General features: G+C 36.0%; 1 protein-coding gene across 1 annotated transcript in view; it reads left to right on the top strand.

Annotated features, from left to right (window-relative positions):
* Positions 1 to 23,287, top strand: part of RBM25 (RNA binding motif protein 25) — a 52,411-nt gene that overhangs the window by 6,115 nt on the left and 23,009 nt on the right. The window contains exons 2-7 of the mRNA XM_061180994.1: positions 1,677 to 1,797; positions 7,487 to 7,536; positions 9,415 to 9,582; positions 13,873 to 13,930; positions 16,637 to 16,797; positions 22,978 to 23,163. Of these exons, the coding sequence (XP_061036977.1) occupies positions 1,692 to 1,797; positions 7,487 to 7,536; positions 9,415 to 9,582; positions 13,873 to 13,930; positions 16,637 to 16,797; positions 22,978 to 23,163 (729 nt within the window). The 5' untranslated portion in view covers positions 1,677 to 1,691. The remainder of the gene's footprint in view (positions 1 to 1,676; positions 1,798 to 7,486; positions 7,537 to 9,414; positions 9,583 to 13,872; positions 13,931 to 16,636; positions 16,798 to 22,977; positions 23,164 to 23,287) is intronic.

Below are 23,287 nucleotides of genomic sequence, written 5' to 3' on the forward strand. Positions count from 1 at the left end.
GAATAGAACTTTATGAACTGACATGAAGAGATGTTAATAATTATGAGGGAGAAATGCACATAACAATATAGTATGATTATATTGTTTGCAGAAAAACATAAGTGATTATATATTAGCTTGTGTCTAGAAAGATATTTTAGAAGAATACAACGAATTATACCAAACTGTTGGAATCAGGGGCGAGGAAGTAGAAGACATGCACATTTTATCCTCTCTCTTCTAAAGGGTGAGTAAAACAATATATAAAACATAGAAAAGAAAATAATAGAGAAAAACATTTTTTAAAAGCTTCTGAAACTCTAGACTCCTTCAGTTACAGAGTGTAGGTGGGGGAGTTTTTCCTAGTGTCCAACAGAAAATCTCCTATTAATCAAATCACCACTTTTAGCTGCATCACTGATAGGAGATCAACCCACTGATTTTGGCTGCTTGTTAAAATTGGTGCATGGAATCCTACTAGGGCATTCTAACATCATTTTTCTACTTTTTTCCAGTAGTTCTGGACACTTGAGTATGTTGACAAAAATATAAAATTTGGGGGGAGGAAAAATCTTAAGTACTTCTATTTTATTTATTTTTTACCCTGTCGGGTCTTCGTTGCTGCTCCCGGGCTTTCTCTAGTTACGGTGAGCGGGGGCTACTCTTCATTGCAGTGCGTGGGCTTCTCATTGCAGTGGCTTCTCTTGCTGCAGAGCATGGGCTCCAGGCGCACGGGCTTCAGTAGTTGTGGCGCGAGGCTAAGTAGTTGTGGCGCACGGGCTTAGCTGCTCCGCGGCATGTGGGATCTTCCTGGACCAGAGCTCAAACCCGTGTCCCCTGCATTGGCAGGCGGATTCTTAATTACTGCGCCACCAGGGAAGCCCAGTACTTCTATTCATTTAGCTAAAAGACAAAAGTTTCTTATTAAGGAATGATACCACAAACCAAATCAAACAGTTCAGTGTGTTCTTGTATTTTTAAAAATCAAATACCAGCGTCTGATTCTTGAGTTTCAGTCATTCATTCATTGAATATCATTCAAGAATGGTTAAGAGGTTTGCTTTTAAGTTTAAGAAAAATTACCACTTTTTTCTCATTGTCACAAGTTGTATGTGAATGGTTTATATTTGAACCATTATATTTGAATGGTTACTATGTGACCTGATATATGGAGGTCGTCCCCCCTTCCCCTCTCAGGTTTGTAGAAAGTCACTGAGGCATTCATTTGTCCTGGAAGAACTGGCCAACACTGAATCAACAAATACTGTGTAACTTTGTAAATTTAGTTTTCAGGGTGCTGATGTGTATAAAAAATTAATGCATCAGAACACTTAAAAACTGTTAGATATCTTCCTGGATTCTGAGTTTGATTTAAAAAGATTCATTGATGTTTGGTATTTAATTTTTGGATATTAACTGAACCTCAAAATTTTTTTCTTCCTTTATATGTATTCCCATATGACTGTAGGAGTCTATCCTGAACTTAGATCGTGTACATTTTGGGAACTTATTTTAGAAAAGATCTAAGTTTAAAAAATTCTCAATGGACAGACAGAGAAAAGAGGGTCTTTGCCAACTCCTTTGGGTAAGAAAACTTGAGAATTTTGCAGATACTCTAAAAATGAAGGCCAACAAACCAAGCATATCAAATTGTAAAGTTTTCAAATAACATGATTTGTCATGATTTCTTTCTTTAGACCGCTGTGGTAAGAATGTCTTTCCCCCCTCATTTGAATCGCCCTCCCATGGGAATCCCAGCACTCCCACCAGGGATCCCACCCCCACAGTTTCCTGGCTTTCCACCACCTGTACCTCCAGGTAAGTTTGTGGATACGGTTGTTTTTGAAGTGTAGTTGATTTACAGTGTTGTGTTAGTTTCTGGTGTACAGCAAAGTGATTCAGTTATTTATATATATAAACACACTTTTTTAGATTCTTTTCCATTATACTTTATTACAAGATATTGAATATAGTTCCCTGTGATATACAGTAAATCCTTGTTTTTTATCTATTTTATATGTAGTAGTTCATATTTGCTAATCCCAAACTCCTAATTTCTCTCTCTCCCCTTCCCCCTTTGGTAACCATGTTTGTTTTCTGTGTCTGTGTGTCTGTTTTGTAAATAAGTTCATTTGTATCATATTTTTAGATTCTACATGTAAATGATATCACATGATATTTGTCTTTCTCTGTCTGACTTCATTTAGTATGATAATCTCTAGGTCCATCCGTGTTGCTGCAAATGGCATTATTTCATTCTTTTTTATGGCTGAGTAATATTCCATTGTAAATATATACCACACCTTCTTTATCCATTCATCTGTCAATGGACATTTAGATTGCTTCCATGTCTTGGCTATTGTAAATAGTGCTGCTGTGAACACTGGGGTGCACGTATGTTTTGAATTAGAGTTTTCTCTGGATATATGCCCAAGAGTGGGATTGCAGGATCATATGGTAGCTCTATTTTTAGTTATTTAGGAACCTCCATACCGTTGCCGTAGTGGCTGCACAATTTTACATTCCCACCAATGATTCTGTGGTTTTTTTTAACCCATCCTTAATGTCATTGCAATATTAACTTTAGGAAGATGATACATATGTGACTGTTGGTAGAAGAGCTGTTAGCATTCTGCAAATGTGCTGTCTCATTTTCCTATGGTGGTAGTTTTCATTTCTGGCTGAGTATCAGACTCATCTGGGAAATTAAGAAGTCTTTATTTAAAAATATAGGTAATACATTTATTTTTAAATACTATACGTTTTAAATAGTATAGTATTTTTAAATACTATACGTTTTAAAAACTATATGTTCAAAAATCAATCAAAAAGGTATACAGTGGAAAATTTTTCTCACGTTCCCATATAACTTGTTACCGTCCCCTTACTGAAAGGGGGAATGAAGCAGGGTTATTAGTTTCTTCTTTATCCTTTCAGATATTTTTATTTTTCTATCCATTTGTTTTGTTTTATTCTTTTAACACTGATACACAGTAACATCCTATGTATTCTATTCTGCCTTGTTTTTTTTTTATATTTGACAAATCTTTTTTTTAATTAATTAATTTATTTATCTTTGGCTGCATTGGGTCTTTGTTGCTGAGCGCAGGCATTCTCTAGTTGCGGCGAGCGGGGGCTATTCTTCGTTGTGGTGCACGGGCTTCTCATTGCGGTGGCTTCTCTTGTTGCAGAGCACGGGCATTCTCTAGTTGCGGCGAGCGGGGGCTATTCTTCGTTGTGGTGCGCGGGCTTCTCATTGCGGTGGCTTCTCTTGTTGCAGAGCACGAGCTTTAGGCGCGCAGGCTTCAGTAGTTGTGGCTCGTGGGCTCTAGGCGCGCAGGCTTCAATAGTTATGGCTCGCAGGCTCTAGAGTGCAGGCTTAGTAGTTGTGGCACATGGGCTTAGTTGCTCCCCAGCATGTGGGATCTTCCTGGACCAGGGCTCGAACCCATGTCCCCTGCATTGGCAGGCGGACTCTTAACCACTGCACCACCAGGGAAATCCTTGACAATAAATCTTGGAGAGCTCTCCAAATAACTGTTTAAAAGCTTTTTCTCTCCAATGTTTCATGAGGTTTAAAAAAAAAAATTTATTTGAGGCCCCACTGCAAGCCATTGAATCAAATCCTCAGAAACTGGGGCTCAGGAGTCTCTTTTTAACAAATTCACAGGTGATTCATAGGTATCCATTTAAGCACAGTTAAGAGAACCCACATTTGAGAACCATTATCTTGAGGTTTGTAATTAACATTGACTTAGGAGAAAGAGTTTTCCTCTGGTTTATGAGTGGTAGTTCACAAATTTTTATATTTTCATGGGGTTGAAAGCATTTCATGCAGAATCAGTTTCCCAGTTTCCCTTCTGAAAGGTAGTATCTAAGAGTTCTCCTTAATTTGCATGTTAGAAGTATTTTCTTTTAACATAGAATCTATGTAATTCAGGCTGAAATGAACAAATGATCTTGTAAACCATCCAGAAGTATTTCTTTTTGAGGAAAGGTCTACTTCAGTGACCTGGCCTTAACCATTGGATTATGTGTTTGAAGTTAACAGTGTTTACTAAAGAACTTGACTGTTGCAAAATCAAAAGTACGTTGCAGTTGGCTCATATGCTGGGTTGTTAATTCATAACATGTACATTATAGAGTGTCAGCTTTGGGGGCCTCCTACTCCTAGGTCAAGTACACAGCAGTGTTGAAGTAAGTGTGAAAAGTCACAAGATAAAAATGGCAATTTTTCTGGGGTATCATTTAAAACTTCAGGAATTTGAGGGTAAATCATAATTTTAAAAAATCAGAACAGGGCTTCCCTGGTGGCACAGTGGTTAAGAATCCGCCTGCCAATGCAGGAGACACGGGTTCAAGCCCTGGTCTGGGAAGATCCCACATGCCGCGGAGCATTTAAGCCCGTGCGCCACAACTACTGAGCCTGTGCTCTAGAGCCCACGAGGCACAACTACTGAGCCCGTGTGCCACAACTACTGAAGCCTGCGCGCCTAGAGCCCATGCTCCCAACAAGAGAAGCCACCACAATGAGAATCCCGCGCACTGCAACGAAGAGTAGCCCCCGCTCACCGCAACTAGAGAAAGCCCGTGCGCAGCAACGAAACGCAGCCAAAATTAAAAAAAAAAATCAGAACAACTACTTATGCATATATATTGTGGAGTAGAATGCAGTACTTGTACAAGTTTTTAAGACATTTATGCTTGTAGCTGGCTGTTTTAAGTTCGTCTTTTAGATAATCATGGATGTGTATTTGTTACCCCTTGCTGCCAGGGACCTAGTGTGAACGTTTGAGTACTATCAGTTTATTATTCCATGTAACAATTACTGAATTTTAGTCAGTAACTTAACTGCTCTGTAATGGACTGTAAAGGAATTTCTCCTGAAAAGGGGGATTAAGAAAATAATGTTAACAGAAAACCGAAAAAAGTTACTTGTCAACCTTCAAACCAATTGATTACTTGAGAAGGATAGTGTCCTGAGCCACTTTAATTTGGGCATCAATATTTGAGGGGGTCCCCATATTTTTTTTTCATTAATTTATAGTCTCATAATACGATCTATTTTTTGATAGTCTTTACTAATAACCATGATACTTTTAGCAAAGTTTGTGTTATTAGAGTTATAGGGAAGAATAGTTTACTTTCTATTTCTGAAGAAATTTTAAGGCATTGGAGATAAAGCTTAATCACTTTTTCAGAATCAGGAAAGGTGACAATGAAAAAATCAGTTCCTCAATTTCCTTACCAGTATATTGGTTTTATAGGAAAGATTTTAAATTCCTTTGAATTTTTAAAAAACACATACTAAATGTAACTTGTTTTCTGATGAACACTATACCAAATTATAAATGGAAGTGGAAGTGGGCCATGTTTCTCTTAAGGCTACTCCTAGTATATCTTTTAAGATGGGTCAGCAGACCTTAAAACCAGATTTTCAGTATTTCTTCTTGTCTGTTTGGTCAGTGCCATACTAATGTAGGCATTTGTTCACAGAGTATTAACGCTATTAAACAATTCTGATTCCATTTGCGATAGCATACAGTATCATTTCTGTTTAGGGAAGCATACTTGAATGATAAATCAGACTTTAGTTACAGCTAGCTCATTCATACCTGCATCCGGTGTGCAGTGTCAGTACTTGAAAAAATAAAAAAAAGAAGTATGCTAAACTAGTATAATAATTCAAGACCACAATACCCATATTCATGTATAATTTTCTTGTGTTGCCTATTGTGCAATTAATTGAACTCTGAGATAACATGTGGCGATCACATTATATATTAAATTAGAAAATAAATTGGAAAAAAACATAATTTTTCCTTAAAAAGTAACGCATGCTATAGATTAAAGGAAGTTTCCCCCCATAGTTCCTGAGCATTCCCTTCCCCAAAGGGGGGGAAGTCTTTCTTACCGGTTTCTGGTGTGTAGCTCTGCAGAGATGTAATGTATATCCCACTGTGTTTGCTTATGTTTATTCTACCCTACTTGTTTTTTCAGACCTCAGCTGGTATATACACTGTTTACACTTTGTGCACTTTGCCTTTTTTTTTTTTTTTCACCGTAGCATGCATAGATCTGTAATGAGCAGCAATACATTTTTGTAAATTCTGCATTTCATGAAATTAGTAAGTTGAGGTGGGAACCATACTATTAAACCTTTTAGTAACTATTAAAAAGGAAAAAAAATTTTTTTTCAAAATGTCTTTTTCTTAAGGTGTTCTTCAATAGAAAGTTTACCTGTGGAAGAGGTGCTGCACAGATTACAGTTGGTAAATGGAGTATTTGCTTTTGTTTTGCAAAGTTAAAAGTGAAAAATTTAGAGTTGATAATAGTTTTGAGTATCCACCTATTTAAGTGCTCCACATAAATGATCTCAGTTAATCTCGTAGGCACTCTGAGGAAATAATTACCTCATTTGAACTGAGGAAACTGAAGCTGAGGTTAAAGAGCTTTCCCAAGTTTGCATAGCTAAAAGTGATAGAACCAAGAATTGAACCCAAGTTTGATTCTGCAGTCTTTTTTTTTTTCTATTTTGTACAGTCTTCTGTAGGTTTATTGATAAGTATCTTGATTTTCATCTTCTAAAAATTTTGTTTAAAACTGAGGTTATTTTAAATAGGTTATATTGGAAAATAAATGGATAGTTGTTAAAAGAGTTTATTACCAGTCTTGGACAGTTATCTTAAGTTGATGCTAAATTTGAACTGAAAAGTGATTTCAGAACTTCTTGAGATACTTCCAGAAGCATTTTAAAATTTGTGTTTTACTAGACAGATCTTTTACTGATTTTACCCTCATTGCAACCTTTTTCTTAGTTCTCAAATGGTAAGATTTCGTCATTAGTTATGTACACAAGGACTGTCAATGTAGCAACTATTGATTAGTAAACAATTTAGTTGAAAACAAAATTGCAGATTCCACTAAGATATCAGTAGTGATAGCCCATTGATAGCTGTCTTAAACCCTTAGGGCAGTAGATGCTTGTCTTAGAGATTTTCTCTTTGACAGTGACTGAGATTACTAATCTTATTTTTTTTTCATGATTTTTGCTTTTATTAAATAACCAGGAATAACAAGATTCTTCCTAGGTTTCCAGATTAATTTCTTATTTGATGCTTTTGTTTTTTAACTTTCAAAGAATTTATTTTTACCTTTAAAGGAGTCATTAATACCATTGTTCACCTGTAAGCAAATCTGTATGAAAGTTGCTGGTTTTGAGGAGGTACTGAACTAGATGAACATGAATTGATAACTATCCACAGTTTTACTCCTTAAGGCAAAAGCAGGCTGTGGTAGTCTTTTTGCTTGTAAGTTTATTTAGACCAACCTGATAACTATGTTGCTTTTGAAAAATATCCATTAATTTCTCATTTTCATTAATCCTACATTTCCCCTTAAAAGAACTGTGAGTTGGAGCTACTTATTTGTATGGCATGTAGTTGATAAACAATATATAATTGTATATGTAATTATATTCTTAAGATTCATTATGCTTTTTTCTTAGGGACTCCAATGATTCCTGTACCAATGAGCATTATGGCTCCTGCTCCAACTGTAAGTATAACTTTAAGGAGGAATTAGGAGTGCCACTGCTTTTAAATCTGAACAACTTTATAAGCCCAGATAAATTATTTTAAATGTTTAAAAGAATAATAGGAAGGGGATAAGAGCGTCCATATATATCATACTACTTATTTAAATAAATATTGTTTTCATTCTATGCATATAAGCAATTGCCCCTAGAATATGCTCCCTAAATAGTTTAGTGATTTCCCTCTTATTCTCTAGACTCTTCATATACTGTTATTTCAGATTTAGACATTGACTCTTTCATCATGCCCTCGTGTCTTGATCCTGGGAGATAGGAGAAGTGATCTACATGTCTGATTTCTTTAAAAAAAAAAGAGGAATGATCTAGCAGAAATCTAAATTTTGAAATGAAAGTTGAATATATTTCTACTCTTTCCTCTCACCTACCTAATTTTTAGCTTCTTCCAAGCTATTTTTTTTCTGTCCTCTAGTATGATACCTTCAAGCTTTGTAAAGTTTTATTGAAGCCTTTCCTCTGCTAAGTGTTTCATTATTCAGTCTTATGTCTTGAACTTTAATTCTCTACATTCATAAAAGCTCTGTACGCTCTAGGCATCTTAGTTAAGAATGCTAATATACTATAACATGTGAATAAATAATAACCCTCTTAAAGCATTTATTTAACTAAAAATTTTCTTTGAGTTAATTAGTAAAATATCGGTCTTAATTTATAATTCATTGTGAGGGAGAGTAGATCTCATTACTTTCAACTGTTTTTGTACCTGTGGGTTTTGAAAAGGGCGGGCAGTGTTATTTATATTAAAAGGGTGATGAGATGGGAACTGCATGAACAAATAAGAATCTGCTGTGAGGCAGACCAAAAGGGAATCCAGCTTTTCTTGCATTGGACATTCATTGGGAAACATTTATTGGGAAACCTCCCCATGACAGGTACTCTTACCCTCTTGCATTTTAGCCTAGGAGAAGGCAGCTCCCCCAGTTCACCACTTCAGTGCCTACTGTGGATGTTTTGCTCAATTCAGTTTCAAATACAAAGATGAATAAGACTATTTCTTTCCTCTGGGAAGTTGAATGTTATGAAGGGAAAATAAGATAGAAACACAAGTAACTGAGAAAAGGTAAACTTTAAGTGTGGCGAGAGTGCTATGGGAGTATTTGAATATTCTACAAGAAGATTAGCAGGGATAATTGAAATTTCCTTTTATATGAATGCAGAGATTTACGATGTCTTAAACATTTAAAAATTGTCTTAAACATAAAAAAATTCTTTCCAAGTTGTTTTTATTTTTTGTTTTTTATAAATTTATTTATTCATTTATTTCTGGCTGCGTTGGATCTTCATCGCTGCGTGCGGGCTTTTTCTAGTTGCAGTGAGCGGGGGCTACTCTTCATTGTGGTGCGCAGGCTTCTCATTGCGGTGGCTTCTCTTATTGCGGAGCATGGGCTCTAGGCCCGTGGGCTTCAGTAGTTGTGGCACATGAGCTCAGTAGTTGTGGCTCACGGGCTCTAGAGCACAGGCTCAGTAGTTGTGGCACACGGGCTTAGTTGCTCTGTGGCAGGTGGGATCTTCCCGGACCAGGGCTCAAATCTGTGTCCCCTGCATTGGCAGGCGGATTCTTAACCACTGAGTCACCAGGGAAGCCCTCCAAGTTGTTTTTAAAAGAAAGGTGATCCAACAGTGGAACTTTACTTGTCATGAATAAGTTCACGTTAATGAAAAATGTGCTTTGGGAGTTTTAGATTAAGTATGTAGAACCTGTAATGGTGATGTGCTATATATTTAATACTTTAAAATTGATGTTTTTAGCCTAATGTTATTACATTAAGCATGATAGCAAATTTAATTGCAAGTTCAAATTTTATTGTCTTTCATCACTTTAGGTCTTAGTACCCACTGTGTCCATGGTTGGAAAACATTTGGGAGCACGGAAGGATCATCCAGGCTTGAAGGCTAAAGAAAATGATGAAAACTGTGGTCCCACTACTACAGTTTTTGTTGGCAACATTTCTGAAAAAGCCTCAGACATGCTTATAAGACAGCTCCTTGCTGTAAGTTAAACTGTTTATTTTTCATTTTTAAAATTTTTTGTTGTTATAAATTTCAAACTAAAGAAAAATTAGCAAGAGGGCTCTGAATTATTTTCTCGTTTTTATTTTGAAAAGTTTGTCCTGCAGAAAAGTTAAATGAATTGAATAGTGAACACCCTTGTAACACATTTTGCCATATTTACACACACTCTCTTTGCATGTACACACACACACCCCTCGATTTTTTTTTTTTCTTCTGAATAATTTGAGAGTAAGTTGTGACATTACATTTCACCTTTGAATACTTCTTATATTTCCTAAGACCAAGGATACTCTCCTACATTTTCACAAAACCATTATCACACTTAGGAAATTTAAGGCTGATATAGTATTGTTAATTAAAATACATATAGTTCATATTTAATTTTTCCAGTAATTTCCAGTCAGGGATATATATATATTGCACTTATTTTTATTATTATTTTTAAAAAATATTTATTTATTTATTTATTTGGCTGCGCTGGGTCTTAGTTGTGGCATGCGGGATCTTTTTCGCTGTGGCATGCAGGATCTAGTTCCCTGACCAGGGATCAAACCGGGACCTCCTGCATTGGGAGTGCACAGTCTTAACCACCAGACAACCAGGGAAGTCCCTATACATTGCATTTAATTGTCATGTTTCTTTAGACAGTTCCTTTATTATAGAACAGTTCCCTGCCTCTTTTTGTTTGCTTGTTTTACGTTTTTGTCTTTCATGACATTGATGTTTTTGAAGCGCCTGGGTCTTTTGCAGAATGTCTCTCCCAATTTGAATTTGATTGATTGCTCATAGTTAGATTCAGAGTAAGCATTCTTTGTAAGAGTGGTTCATGGGTGATGCATTGTTTTCAGGTGCAGCATAGCAAGAGACGTACCACGTCTCTTGGTCCCATTTTTGGTGGTATTAAGTTTAGTTACTTGGTTAAGGTGGTCAGATCTCTCCATTGTAACGGTACCTTTAGTCCCTTTTTCACTAATAAGTAACCTCTGGGTTAGTATTTTGGGACTATGTGAGTCCTTTTCTTTAGCCGCTTTTAAAACAATGATTTTAGCATCTAATTGTGATTGATTGACTCTTTTTGCAGTTTTTATTCTGAGCATACATAAGTTTTTTTGACTTGGTCATTGATTTTCCTTTTTCTCTTAGTTTTAAAAATTTATCCTGGTGCTACATGCACATTTTTTTTAAAGCACTTTTTTTGGCTGCGTTGCGTCTTTGTTGCTGCTCGCGGGCTTTCTCTACTTGCTGCGATTAGGGGCTACTCTTCATCACGGTGCACGGGCTTCTCATTGCGGTGGCTTCTCTTGTTGTGGAGCATGGGCTCTAGGCACGCAGGCTCAGTAGTTGTGGCTCGCAGGCTTAGTTGCTTTGCAGCATGTGGGATCTTCCCAGAACAGGGATGGAACCCGTGTCACCTGCATTGGCAGGCGGATTCTTAACCACTGCGCCACTGTACCCATTAACAATGCTTCCCATTTTCTCCTCCCCTGAGCCTCTGGCAGCCACTATTGTACGTTCTGTCTATGGATTTGCCTATTCTGGGCATTTTATGTAAATGGAATTTTAGAATATGTGGCTTTTTGTGTGTTGTCTTCTTTCACTTAGCATAATGTTTTCAAGGTTCATCTGTAGTGTAGCTTGTTAGCAGTACTTTGTTCCTTTTTATGGCCAGAATATTCCATTTAATGGATGTACCACATTTTGTTTATCCGTCCATCAGTTGATGGACAATTGGATTGTTTCCACTTCGTTATTATGAATAATAATGCTGTGAATATTTGTGTACAAGTTTTTGTGTGGACATATGTGTATGTTTTCAGTTTGAGACATCCCTTTTTAAAACTGTTGTTGATTTATATATGCAGCAGAGTGTTTTTTAAGCTATCTTTGGATTCCTGAATTTCTCTCTTCTATTTCTTTCACTTTTAAGGCTTTACTTAGATGTCTGGTGATCCTTGATTGTCCATATTTAAGAGTTAGGGATTAAAAGGCTTTTTGTGTGTGTAAGCTGAACTTGTAAAATGTTGGGCATCTTTGTAGGGTAATCTAAATGGCAGCCAGAGGTTTTAAATGTTAATCCGTGGGGTCTTTTCTTTGAGGCTGGTTGGTTTCTCTAGAAAATTTCCAATTTTATGCCTAGTGAGTTTATGATTGGCTGCCTGTATGAGGTTGCAGATGCAGGACTGAGTTCAAGCACTTCTTATACCTTTACTTTCTTCCCTTCTTACTCAGTCTGTATCTCATACAGATCTTTCAGATCTGGTGCTCCACATCCCAAGCTTGTTCTGTTCACTTTCTTCAGACTGTAACTCTTCAGGCTATCTTCTCTGGGGATGGGGATAGGGTAGTTGCTTGAAACCTCTGAGGCTTTGATTATTCCATATTTGTATTGTCAGGCAAGAACCTATTTTTATTCAGCTTCACACTTAAGCCCCATTCTCCCCTGTACCTTTCCCCCACAGTCTGGATCCACTGGGTTTTGTAGAATCAGTTAGCTTAATTCTTCTTATCGGTGTCTGCTTCTGTAGACACTTGGTGTCATAGCTTTCTTTGCTCTACTGAATGAGTTATTACCCATCCATTTGTCTTTTGTCTTTGCAAAATTTTTTTGAATTCTGCTGCTGTTCCTTCATGCTATGTTTGACCTTACAGGCAATTTTCTTTTTCTTTCTTTTTTGCGGGGGTACTGCATTGGGTCTTCGTTGCTACGCGCTGGCTTTCTCTAGTTGTGGAGAGTGGGGGCTTATTGCAGTGGCTTCTCTTGTTGCGGAGCACGGGCTCTAGGCTCTCGGCCTTCAGTAGTTGCAGCACATGGGCTCAGTAGTTGCGACACACGGGCCCTAGAGCTCGCGGGCTTCAGTAGTTGTGGCTCACAGGCTCTAGAGTTGTGGCTCGCAGGCTGTAGAGTTGTGGCGCATGAGCTTAGTTGCTCTGCAGCATGTGGGATCTTACCGGACCAGGAATCAAACCCATGTCCCCTACATTGGCAGGTGGATTCTTTTTTTTTTTTTTTTTTTTTTAATTTATTTATTTTTATTTTTGGCTGCGTTGGGTCTTCATAGCTGCGCGCGGGCTTTCTCTAGTTGTGGCGAGCAGGGGCTACTCTTCATTGTGGTGCGCTGACTTCTCATTGCGTTGGCTTCTCTTGTTGCGGAGCACGGGCTCTAGGCGGGCGGGCTTCAGTAGTTGTGGCTCGCGGGCTCTAGAGCGCAGGTTCAGTAGTTGTGGCGCATGGGCTTAGTTGCTCCGCGGATCTTCCTGGACCAGGGCTCAAACCCGTGTCCCCTGCATTGGCAGGCAGATTCTTAACCACTGTGCTGCTAGGGAAGTCCTGGGAAATTTTCTTTTATGCATACATATACATACATATATATATATATATATATTTTTTTTTTTTTTTTTTTTTTTTTTTTTTGACCACGCTGCACAGTATGTGGGATCTTAGTTCTCCAACCAGGGATCAAACCCTCGCCCCCTGCAGTGGAAGCATGGACTCTTAACCATTGAACTGCCAGGGAAGTCCCAATTCTTTGACTGTCATTTTTAGTAATTTCTCTGAAGGGAAATATCTTTTCCTTCAGAGAAAAATCCACTTATTTCTCAGCTTTGACAGGCAATCTTCAGTTATTTTTTTCCACAAAACTTTTTTTAAACCTTCGTTTTTACTTTAATAATTAGAAATAATATTTAAGAACTTAGGAAGTAAACAAAGTGTATAATATCTCACCCTTCAGACAACCTGCCCCATTAACATTTTGGAATATTTCTGATCATTTTATGGAAATTTTTTTTCTTTACATAGTTAAAAATCTTATTGTATGTCTGCAATTTCATGGTTCAAGGTATTTTTGCATCCCATGTCAAGCATTTCCCTGTGTCATTAAAAATCTTTTATAATATATACATGTGTTTTAAAACATAGTCTTTATTAACTCAATATTTACTTAAATTTATTATAGTTTATTATAATATTTGGGCATTTTGGTTTTATATATATATTTGTAGGATAAATATAACTGTAAAGTGTCTAATTTATTGAAAGGTAGGCAGTTTTCTACAAATAAGAATCAGTAAGAATTTATATTTTCCTTTAAAATGATTTGTTGTATGTTTCTTTCATATAGTAGGTTTGTGGGAATTGCAACATTTAGTTGCTGACAAGTTTTTTTTTTTTTTTTAACTTCTATTTTTTTGTAGCGGGAATATAATTGTGCCCTTTATTTGCATGATAAATTAGCTTAGGTGGTAAAGATCTTTGTTTTCTTTTACAGAAATGTGGCTTGGTTTTGAGCTGGAAGAGAGTACAAGGCGCATCTGGAAAACTTCAAGGTAGGTAAATTTTTCCTTATTTATTGAGATCATCTTAACCTGTGTGCATAAGTACATTTGCATTTACTCTCATTGTCCTTAACCATAGGAGTGTTCTACTAGCACTCTGTCTTCACTCTTTAATAGGATTAAAGGGAATTGGGAAGATGTTGGCTGAGAGTTGAGATTAGAAGGTAGAAAAGGATAACATGAAGGAGGTAGGAGAGGGAAAAAAATTATTCAGACTAACTGGTTTCTTATAAGATTACTTTAAGAAGTCCTTTTTGTTTCAGAGCAGGAGTGTATGATCAAGATGGAACAATTAGGACTTAGGAAAAAAGTAGGAGAAGAGATGATGTGATAACCTCTTAGTCTTGAAAGCAAACTGTTCTTTTCATACTAGTTGGTAGAGACACCTGTTTGATACACATCCTTTGAACACTTTTATTATGGAAAACATCATATGTATATAAAATCAACAGAATAGTATGATGAGCTCTCATGTACTCATCACCTAGCTTTTTAACATTTATCAACTTGTGCCATTTGTGCTTAACCTGTACCCTACCCATTTCCTTCTTGTATTATTTTTAAGCAATCTTGAGCACCAGATCATTTTGTCTGTAAATATTTAGTATGTCTCTAAAAGATAAGGTCTTTTAAAAAAACATATCTAAAATACAATTATAAGACCAAAAAAAACACCTTTCTCTTAATTATTAAGTCAGTATTCAGATATCCAACATTCAGTCAATATCCAGTCAATGATCAGATGTCCAGCTGTCTTAAATGTCAGTTTCTTAAATAGTTTTTTGATTCAGGATTCATATAAAGTCCATGCATTGCAATTGATTGACATATTTTTGAATCTCTTTTAATATTTTTAGTTCTTCTGTCTCTCTTATTTCCCTTGAAATTATTTGTTGGTGAAACTGGGTCATTTGCCCAGTAGTGTTTTTTCAGTCTGGATTTGCTTATTGCAGCTCCAGTAGAATTATGTGCCATGCATCTCTATCCTCTGCATTGTATTGCAAACTGGTTGGTAGTTGTAGCTTGAGACTTGATCAGATTTGAGTTTGTGTGCGTTTTTTTTGTTGATTGTTTTTGTATGTAAGAATTCTCTAAAGGTAGTGCTGTTTCATTAGGAGTCATATTGGGTTTTTTGTTTGTTGGTTTTTTTTAATGGTAGCAGCTGTTGATTGTCAGTGCCTATGTTGATTCCCTCACTGGAAGGTTGCAAAATGTAATAGTCTATTTGGAAGAATTCTGTCTTTCCTTCATTGAAGAAAAATCTTCATTTGTTAGTAGAATACATCTATAAGGATAAATTTCTTCCTCCATATACTATTTGGTTACTTAGAGGTATAATTTCTATAAGAAAAACAGGATAAATGCTTTGGTTCTTTCATTTTTCAAAAGAATGATCTTATGTTCTCAGCATCCTCTACCAGTGATTTTTTTTTTAAAGTATTTTGAAGTTTTAAATTGAAGCATATTCAACTGTTATTATGTTTAATGTGGATTAGTTGTCATTATCACTAGTGAAGCTTAAGTTTTCTCAAGTTGCCTCTGGAAATTAGATCTTTGGTGATTTTTGACACAAGCCTAAATGCCTTTGATAGCTTCCTTGTTATCTGGGATGACAAGATATTCAGAGCTCAGCTAGTAGTTTTTCTGCCCCAGACTTGGTATCAGCCATTTCTCAAGAAGCTCTGATTCCTTTCAGTGGGAAATTGTTTTCAAAATGGCCATCTGGAAATGAGGTGTACTCATGGTAGGAGTGGTGTGGTCTTTGCTTTGCCAGTGCACATTAATTCAAATTCAAGCCTAAAAGTTTTTTATTTAATCTTTTCTGTCATATGTCTATATTTCCTTTCTTCCACGTTTAGAATCCTGAGCTTCAACACTGGGGATGATAGACTATTAAATATTTATTATTTATTATTATTATCATCTCACACTTCACATACAGCAGTTTCAGACCAATAGCACCAATACTGTCATCAACAATATGATTATTGAACTTTTCTTTTTTATAGACAGGTCTTTTTGTCCTTAGGATATATCAAACTTAAATCTATGGTCAAATTTTCTGTTTTAAAATCACTCAGAATATGTGGTTGTATCATTAACCGTACACATATTTGGATTCACTTGTTTAATTTTATTTTCAATGTTTACTCTTTTTTAAATTTAATTTTGTTTTAATATCTGTTTAAAGTCATGGTAATAATGGTGAGACTAGTTATTAAAATGAAACAGATACAGAAAAATGAGACTGGTAACTAGAATAAAAGATCAGTACTTTTGTAGTTTAACATCTCTGAATTGAAAAGTGCTGTATTTAGGTTCAGGAAGCCTGTTTTCACTTATCTGTAGCTGTTAGGAAGTCAGGATGGAATGAATTGATGAAATAATTAAAAGAATTAATCATGAAATTTGTTGATTCTGCTAAATATTTTATCAGCACTTCTAATAAGTAGCAATTTGCCTGATGAGAATTTTTCTTCTTTTCCCCCTTTTTTGTTTTCTCTTATTTCTTTTGGTTGTTTGAGGGTACTAAAAGTGAAATCCGTATCAAAGGTAATTGAAGGAAAGGGAAGAGTGACAAAATAAATAATCCCTGTATTATAATGTTTGGTCTGTAATGATTTCAATTTTTCATAAATATTTTTCATCTTTCATAATTGTATTGATGTTTCACTAATTCTTTACATCCATTGCTAGCCTTCGGATTCTGTGAGTATAAGGAGCCTGAATCAACCCTCCGTGCACTCAGGTTATTGCATGACCTGCAGATTGGAGAGAAGAAGCTACTTGTTAAAGTTGATGCAAAGACAAAGGCACAACTGGATGAATGGAAAGCAAAGAAGAAAGCTTCTAATGGGGTATGTTTTCTATAGCATTGTCTTCTCTAGGCCAGCTGTGCTCTTTCAGTGTAAATACTTCTCATTATGAAAAATCTAATACGGGGCTTCACAAGATCATCAAGAGGGTGTTTTTATAGTTTATAGTTATTTTAAGTCTTTTATCTACCCATAGTGGGTGGATGACTGTTGGTTTGCTTGTTCCAGGTTGGGATGAAGGTAGTAAGGGAGGCTGGACAAGGTTAACTTGCCAGAGAAAACAGTGGTACAGACTATTCCAAACAGAGCTAATTCATTAAGGCAGCTTTTAAGTAAGTACAAAATATATTTCAACCTACAAAATTTTTATTAGTTGCCCTCTTGTTTAGAAGTACACAGGTTCTAAAATGAATGAAAATAAGTCTTATTACTTTCATCAGGTGGTGGCTCTATTAAGTGAAGCTAAAGTAAAGGAAATTTTTGTATGTTGTATTGTAATGTATACATTATTATTCCCTCTCAACAAAGCAAAAAATAGCTAAAACCTGAGTGTATATTTCCTTGTTTTCCCTTCCTAGTTCCTTTTGACACATCAAGCTGAACAGATCCAAAATAGATTCATTATTACCTTTCTGTCTCTACAAAAACAAAACAGCCTTTTTGCTCTTTTCAGGCTTTTCACTATCATTCAAAGTAGAAATAGGTTTCTTGGTTCCACCACTCCCTCCTTTACAAAAACATTGTAAAAAAAATTCATAAAAATAGAGCAACCTATAAAGAAGACATTAAGGGGCTTCCCTGGTGGCGCAGTGGTTGAGAATCTGCCTGCCAATGCAGGGGACACGGGTTCGAGCCCTGGTTTGGGAAGATCCCACATGCCGCGGAGCAACTAGGCCCGTGAGCCACAATTACTGAGCCTGCGCGCCTGGAGCGTGTGCTCCGCAAAGGGAGAGGCCGCAATAGTGAGAGGCCTGCGCACCGCGAGGAAGAGTGGCCCCCACTTGCCACAACTAGAGAAAGCCCTCGCACAGACATGAAGACCCAACACAGCCATAAATAAATAAATAAATAAATAAAAATGCAGTAAAATTTGAAATTCTAATTTAAAAAAAAAAAAAAAAAAAGAAGACATTAAGTATCACCCATAATTCTATCATCATTAGTAAGCACTGTAGACATTTTTGTTGCATATTCTTCCAGGCATTTTTCTCTGTGTGGGTTAATATAGTTTTAATTGGAATATGTGAGTTTATTTTTCTTTTATAAATGGAGGATTGAATTCTGAAGTATTATTTTGTAAACAGCTTTTTTTTCACTTAATCTTGTCTTTCTCTGGATTTTTAATAGTATTTTAACTGATTTATCTACATTTAGTTTTCTCCTCATCTGCCTGTTACAGTACTGGTCTATATTTCTAAAACATAAGTATAATTATGTCAGCCCCCTCCCCTGCTCATGCATCCTAATGGTTTTGAATTTCTCACAGTGTAAAGCCCATATTCTTAGCATGGCATCCAAGGCTTGCTCCAGTCTACCTTTCTAGCTTTTTCCATCAATTCCCTTCATGTGTCAGTCATGTATCCCTACAAACTCCTTTGTGCTTTGATGTCCTTGTTGCTCATCCAAGCTCCCTGTTGAAATTCTATCCATATAGTTAAAATGTTGCTTGATTCATATAGCTGTCATCAGTCCTAGATTCCTCTCAGGCAGAATTAAATCCTCTCTTCTCATATAAAACAGGATTTTACTGTAGTTACGTCAGTCTGCTTTGTAGTATGTATTGTTTGTATTGCTCTCTCACAGCTCCTTGTACCCTGTTTCATTCCCGTATCCCGCATTCTCTGATTATAAGATAGACAGGACAATAAATTCACAGACTATGTTTTTTCATCTTGTACCTCCACAGAACCTGGGTTAAGGTCTTGCTTATAACAAGAATGGGGTGAACATTTATTATAACAGTTGCAGTTATGTTGCTCACCTGATAATCTTACTGTCTTTCCCTAGCTTTAAAAGGAAGTAACACAATTTACACTCCAGAGAAATTGTATTTTATCTCATATCAGCACTATTGCCTGTCATACCAGTAAAACCTTAAAAAAGCCAACTGTCTGCAGCAAGACTTCTTAGATTTTCCTTGCTGTGATAACTGAATTCTTTTTTAAAATAAAGGATGCATTCAGTGTCTTCAAAGTTTTTTATATAATTCCCTGGATTCATTATTTTACTGTGCTTGAAATTTAGCTTGTGAGGTGGTTTAAATGGTGGCATTTGCAGATGGTGTACTCTGAATATGAAGTAAATCACTTCACTGTATAGTTACGTAATAAGGAAATGTATAATCGTGTGACTTTGATTTATTTTGTAATCACCATTAGTAAGAGGAATCACAATTGAAATCTGTTTATATTTTTCTTCAAGAATGGAATTGAAGCCACCTCCAATAAAAACAGAACGGTTATTTCAGATAAAATGAAATTTTAAAAATTAACAGACATGACTTCTGGGTGCGTTTGGCATGGTGCCCAGAGGTACTTGAAGTCATAAGACAAACATGGTATATTTTCTTGGAGTGTCGATTTTACTCAACAATACTGGTAAAATGAAAATGTTGAGCAATTCTGTCAGTTAAAATTTTTTTTCAAACAGCTTAAGCAAATATGAGTATATTGTGGAGTAGATTGCAGGTTTGTCATGGTTTTTCAGGGTAAAATGTGAAAGTATACTTGTTCTTTCTCTTTTATTGTCAATTTATTGGAGAAATTTAGAAAATAGTGACTTTTAAAGTAGGTGACATGAGAATGAGACATTGAGAAACTTGTATGCTACCTATCCAGACATTTTCCTGATTCCCAGACAGAAGAAAAAATACTTAGTTGTGTAGTTCTCCGATTCAAAAAGAACCACGAGTTTGGCTAGAAAGAGAGATTTTTCCTGACCCAGAATTTTAAGAGGAATTATATGCCTTGAGTAGTAGCTTGATTAAAAGCTTTTATTTGGATTTTGCAGAATTTGTAGAAGCAACTTTTATGACCTTTAGTAAAAGTATTTCATTTGGGGTAGCCACGCTGATCTAGTCCATGTCCTGTTGCTTTCTGGTTGTTCAGCAGTAGCGGTATAGGAGTAGAGATATTTGCTTGATCGTCACAGATAGTGCTTGTTAATCACACATGCAAGAATGAATTCTGCCAAGTGGTGGAAGTACAGATAATCTTTGGAAAGAGCTGCTTGCTTTACATTTTAATTGAGGACAGATCAGATACTGCAGGTAGGAACATTTTCATATCTTTGCCTGGAAATTAGTCTGGTTGAATGTACATTTTCTCAAAAGAAAGAACTCTGCATTTGCTTAGTTCCCAAAGAAGTTCTTGTTTTGAACTCGAGGTCAGTGCCAAAGAGTGAGTCTAGTAGAGCTGCTTTCTAACTCTCCAGCTAGCAGCTTTACTATGGAAGCTTTTAATTCCTCTGAAAAGAGCCAAATAGGTGGGCCATGTAAACATCTCAGATATTCAGTTGATTTCTTTGATCCTCTTGTACTTCCAAACCCTTCACTTTTTGCTGCTCAGTATTACTGAATGTGCTTTCTGTTTCTGAAGTGGAAGAAACAACTGGAAATCAGGAAACTGTCTGTGGTTCAGGACCCAGAGGTAGAGTTTAAGTTGAAACTAAAAATAACTTTTCCTTCCATGATATATATTGCTACTTTTGTTTTTCTTACATTAACAATTGGCTAAGAGATTTGGGCTCATAAGCTTTCCTTCTAAAAATGTACATTTTCTCTATAGATCAAGGGGCAGTAGTCATTTTGTAAGGTGGTGTGAACTAGTTCATTGCAAATGCTTTACGTCTAATTTAGGTAAGACCAGCTATACTAATATTTAAGTTTTGGTTTAGGATGATGGTGGTAGCGAATTTAGGGGCTATGAGTATTTTTAGTTGAGTAAGCCTTTGGATTTATAACCCCACCTCAATCCTTATGCTTAAAAAAAGCATGGAGATATAGAGGGTTCATGGAAAGAAATTCAGAATGTAGGGAAAATGCTAAACACAGACTGGATGTTCCCTCATGAGGTATATTTTCATAATAAAGAATTTAGGTCTCAACAGCTGAGTATTTGGGTTGAAATAGCCATATGTATCTCAGGACCTACGGTTTCAATGACAAGTTACTGGTGGTTTAATTCTTTCATTTAAAACCTTTGGAGAAGCAGAGTATCACTTAAGGTATTTTAGTGAAAGCTGCATAATGACCTTATTGTGATATGTTATTGATTTAGAATAAGAAAGGAACAACACATCACCACAATTTTAGTTTACAATATTCTTGGTAAATAATGTAAACAATTTAATTACAGTCCTTGGTTAAAGCATCTTGTCTTTATCCCAGATGCCAAGTAGAAAGTTGGTTATAAGAAGATTAGATGAAGAGGCAGGTTTGAGAAAGTAAAGAGTGATTAGTTTTATAATATCACATTTAATGACTTACGTGAAGGTTGTCTATATCATATCCTTCTCTTTCCCTGTATTGTTAAATGCTTAAGGGCAAGTTATTTCTTTTTTTAATTTTGAATTTTTTACCATCTAACATAGTATCTTGCATAGGGTAGGCTCTTAAAAGTTTGTTGAGCAAATTAATTTAAGAAATAAATGCTTGTTGAGTAAGTATCCATTGGAGATAGCTTTTCAGAATGCCAGTTGTTATGAAATCACGGCTAGGTTATATGAAGGAGGTACAAGGTATGAAACTCACCTTGAATAGAGTTGCATGCATTGTGACCAAGAGCCAGCATTTGTCCAGAAGAGCAGGATTCTTGTTTGTATCTGAAACTTTGCACAATATATGTTTACCCAAGTATGTATGTAGTTTTAAGTTACAAAAATTTTTGTACACATACATCTTTATGTTTATCTTGTTGCTTCTTTGTCTTACTTTCCCACCTTTCCAGGTTTTAAGAAGAGTTGAGGGTAATGAAATTATCTAGAGGTCATGCTCTAAATTTTGTCATTTGAACTGGATTAATTCCTTAACTAGGAGCCTTAAAATAAAACAGACAGAAACAAGAAGGATAGTAGGACATTGGAAACCAATAAAAAAAAATTTTTTTTTTTTTTCACATCAACACAAGTAACAGTCGACTTCTTTTAAAAAATAATAAAGTCCTGGGAATTCCCTGGTGGTCCAGTGGTTAAGACTGTGCTTTCACTGCCGAGGGCCTGGGTTCAATCCCTGGTCAGGAAACTAAGATCCCACAAGCCACGTGGCTTGGCCAAAAATACAATAATAATAATAATGATAATAAAGTCCTACAAATAGTTACTTATTTGTGAGAAGTATTACAACATGAATTTGTATTTTTATAATGTTACAATTGCAAGTCATGGGGAGAAAGATGTGCAGTATTTAGAGTCAATTCCTTTTTAGTGTATAATATATGAGCTTTATAAGTGGTATTCCCACATTGTAAAAAGCAGAGGGGAAAAAAGAAGCCATCATTTCGGCCCCTGACCTTCCTGATGCTTGCATTTTGTTGTATATAGCCATCAAGTGTTTTTTATTTGTTTAACCTACATATGTTTTTGTTTATTTTACTTTTTAAATTTTTTTGAACACTTTATTATATTTGTTTATTTTTGTTTTGTTTTGGCTGTGCCGCACGGCATATGGGATCTTAGTTCCCCGATCAGGGATCAAACCCGCGCTCCCTACAGTGGAAGTGCAGAGTCTTAACCACTGGACCGCCAGGGAAGTCGCTGTTTTTGTTTATTTTAAATGGTGGCTACCATAGTGTACATAAAATAGTATTTTGCTTTTTTCATGTAATAAAGTTTTCAACTTTGAATGAGTTATTCAGTAAACATCATTAGTTTGTGCAGGTATTGAGCAAGACAATCTGAAAAATTGTGAAAGCTTTGCAGATGTGTAGTATGCTAGCCCTGTGATTTCGGTCTTTCTGTAGCTGGTTAGGGGTCAGAATGTTAACTATCAAGGGTAGAAAGGAAAAGAAAATCGTAAAGTACAGTGTATCGAAGGAAAAAATAATAAAACAAATGAAGTTTAGTTTTGTGAAGTTAGGAATAAATCCAAATCTGCGTTTAATAGGACTGCAGAGATGTTTGGGAGAAAACATGTTTGTTTTGTGTACTAACTTGTTTTAGAATGATTTTGATTTTCTTGTTTGATTTCCCCCTTCCCTCTCCTGAATCTGCCTTGTTTTTTTTAAGAATGCCAGGCCAGAAACTGTCACTAATGATGATGAAGAAGCCTTAGATGAAGAAACAAAGAGAAGAGATCAGATGATCAAAGGGGCCATTGAAGTTTTAATACGGGAATACTCCAGCGAGCTCAATGCCCCCTCGCAAGAATCTGACTCTCACCCCAGGAAGAAGAAGAAGGAAAAGAAGGAGGACGTATGTGTTACTGATTTCTGACAACAGAGTCATTCCTACAGTTTACATTTTGTACTGTCACTCTTGTGCTTTCATTATTTCCAACTTCTGAGGGGAAAGTAGAGTGACTAGCGTTTATAACAAT

The sequence above is a fragment of the Eubalaena glacialis genome, chromosome 2 (genome assembly GCF_028564815.1).
Source record: "Eubalaena glacialis isolate mEubGla1 chromosome 2, mEubGla1.1.hap2.+ XY, whole genome shotgun sequence".
Taxonomy (NCBI): domain Eukaryota; kingdom Metazoa; phylum Chordata; class Mammalia; order Artiodactyla; family Balaenidae; genus Eubalaena; species Eubalaena glacialis.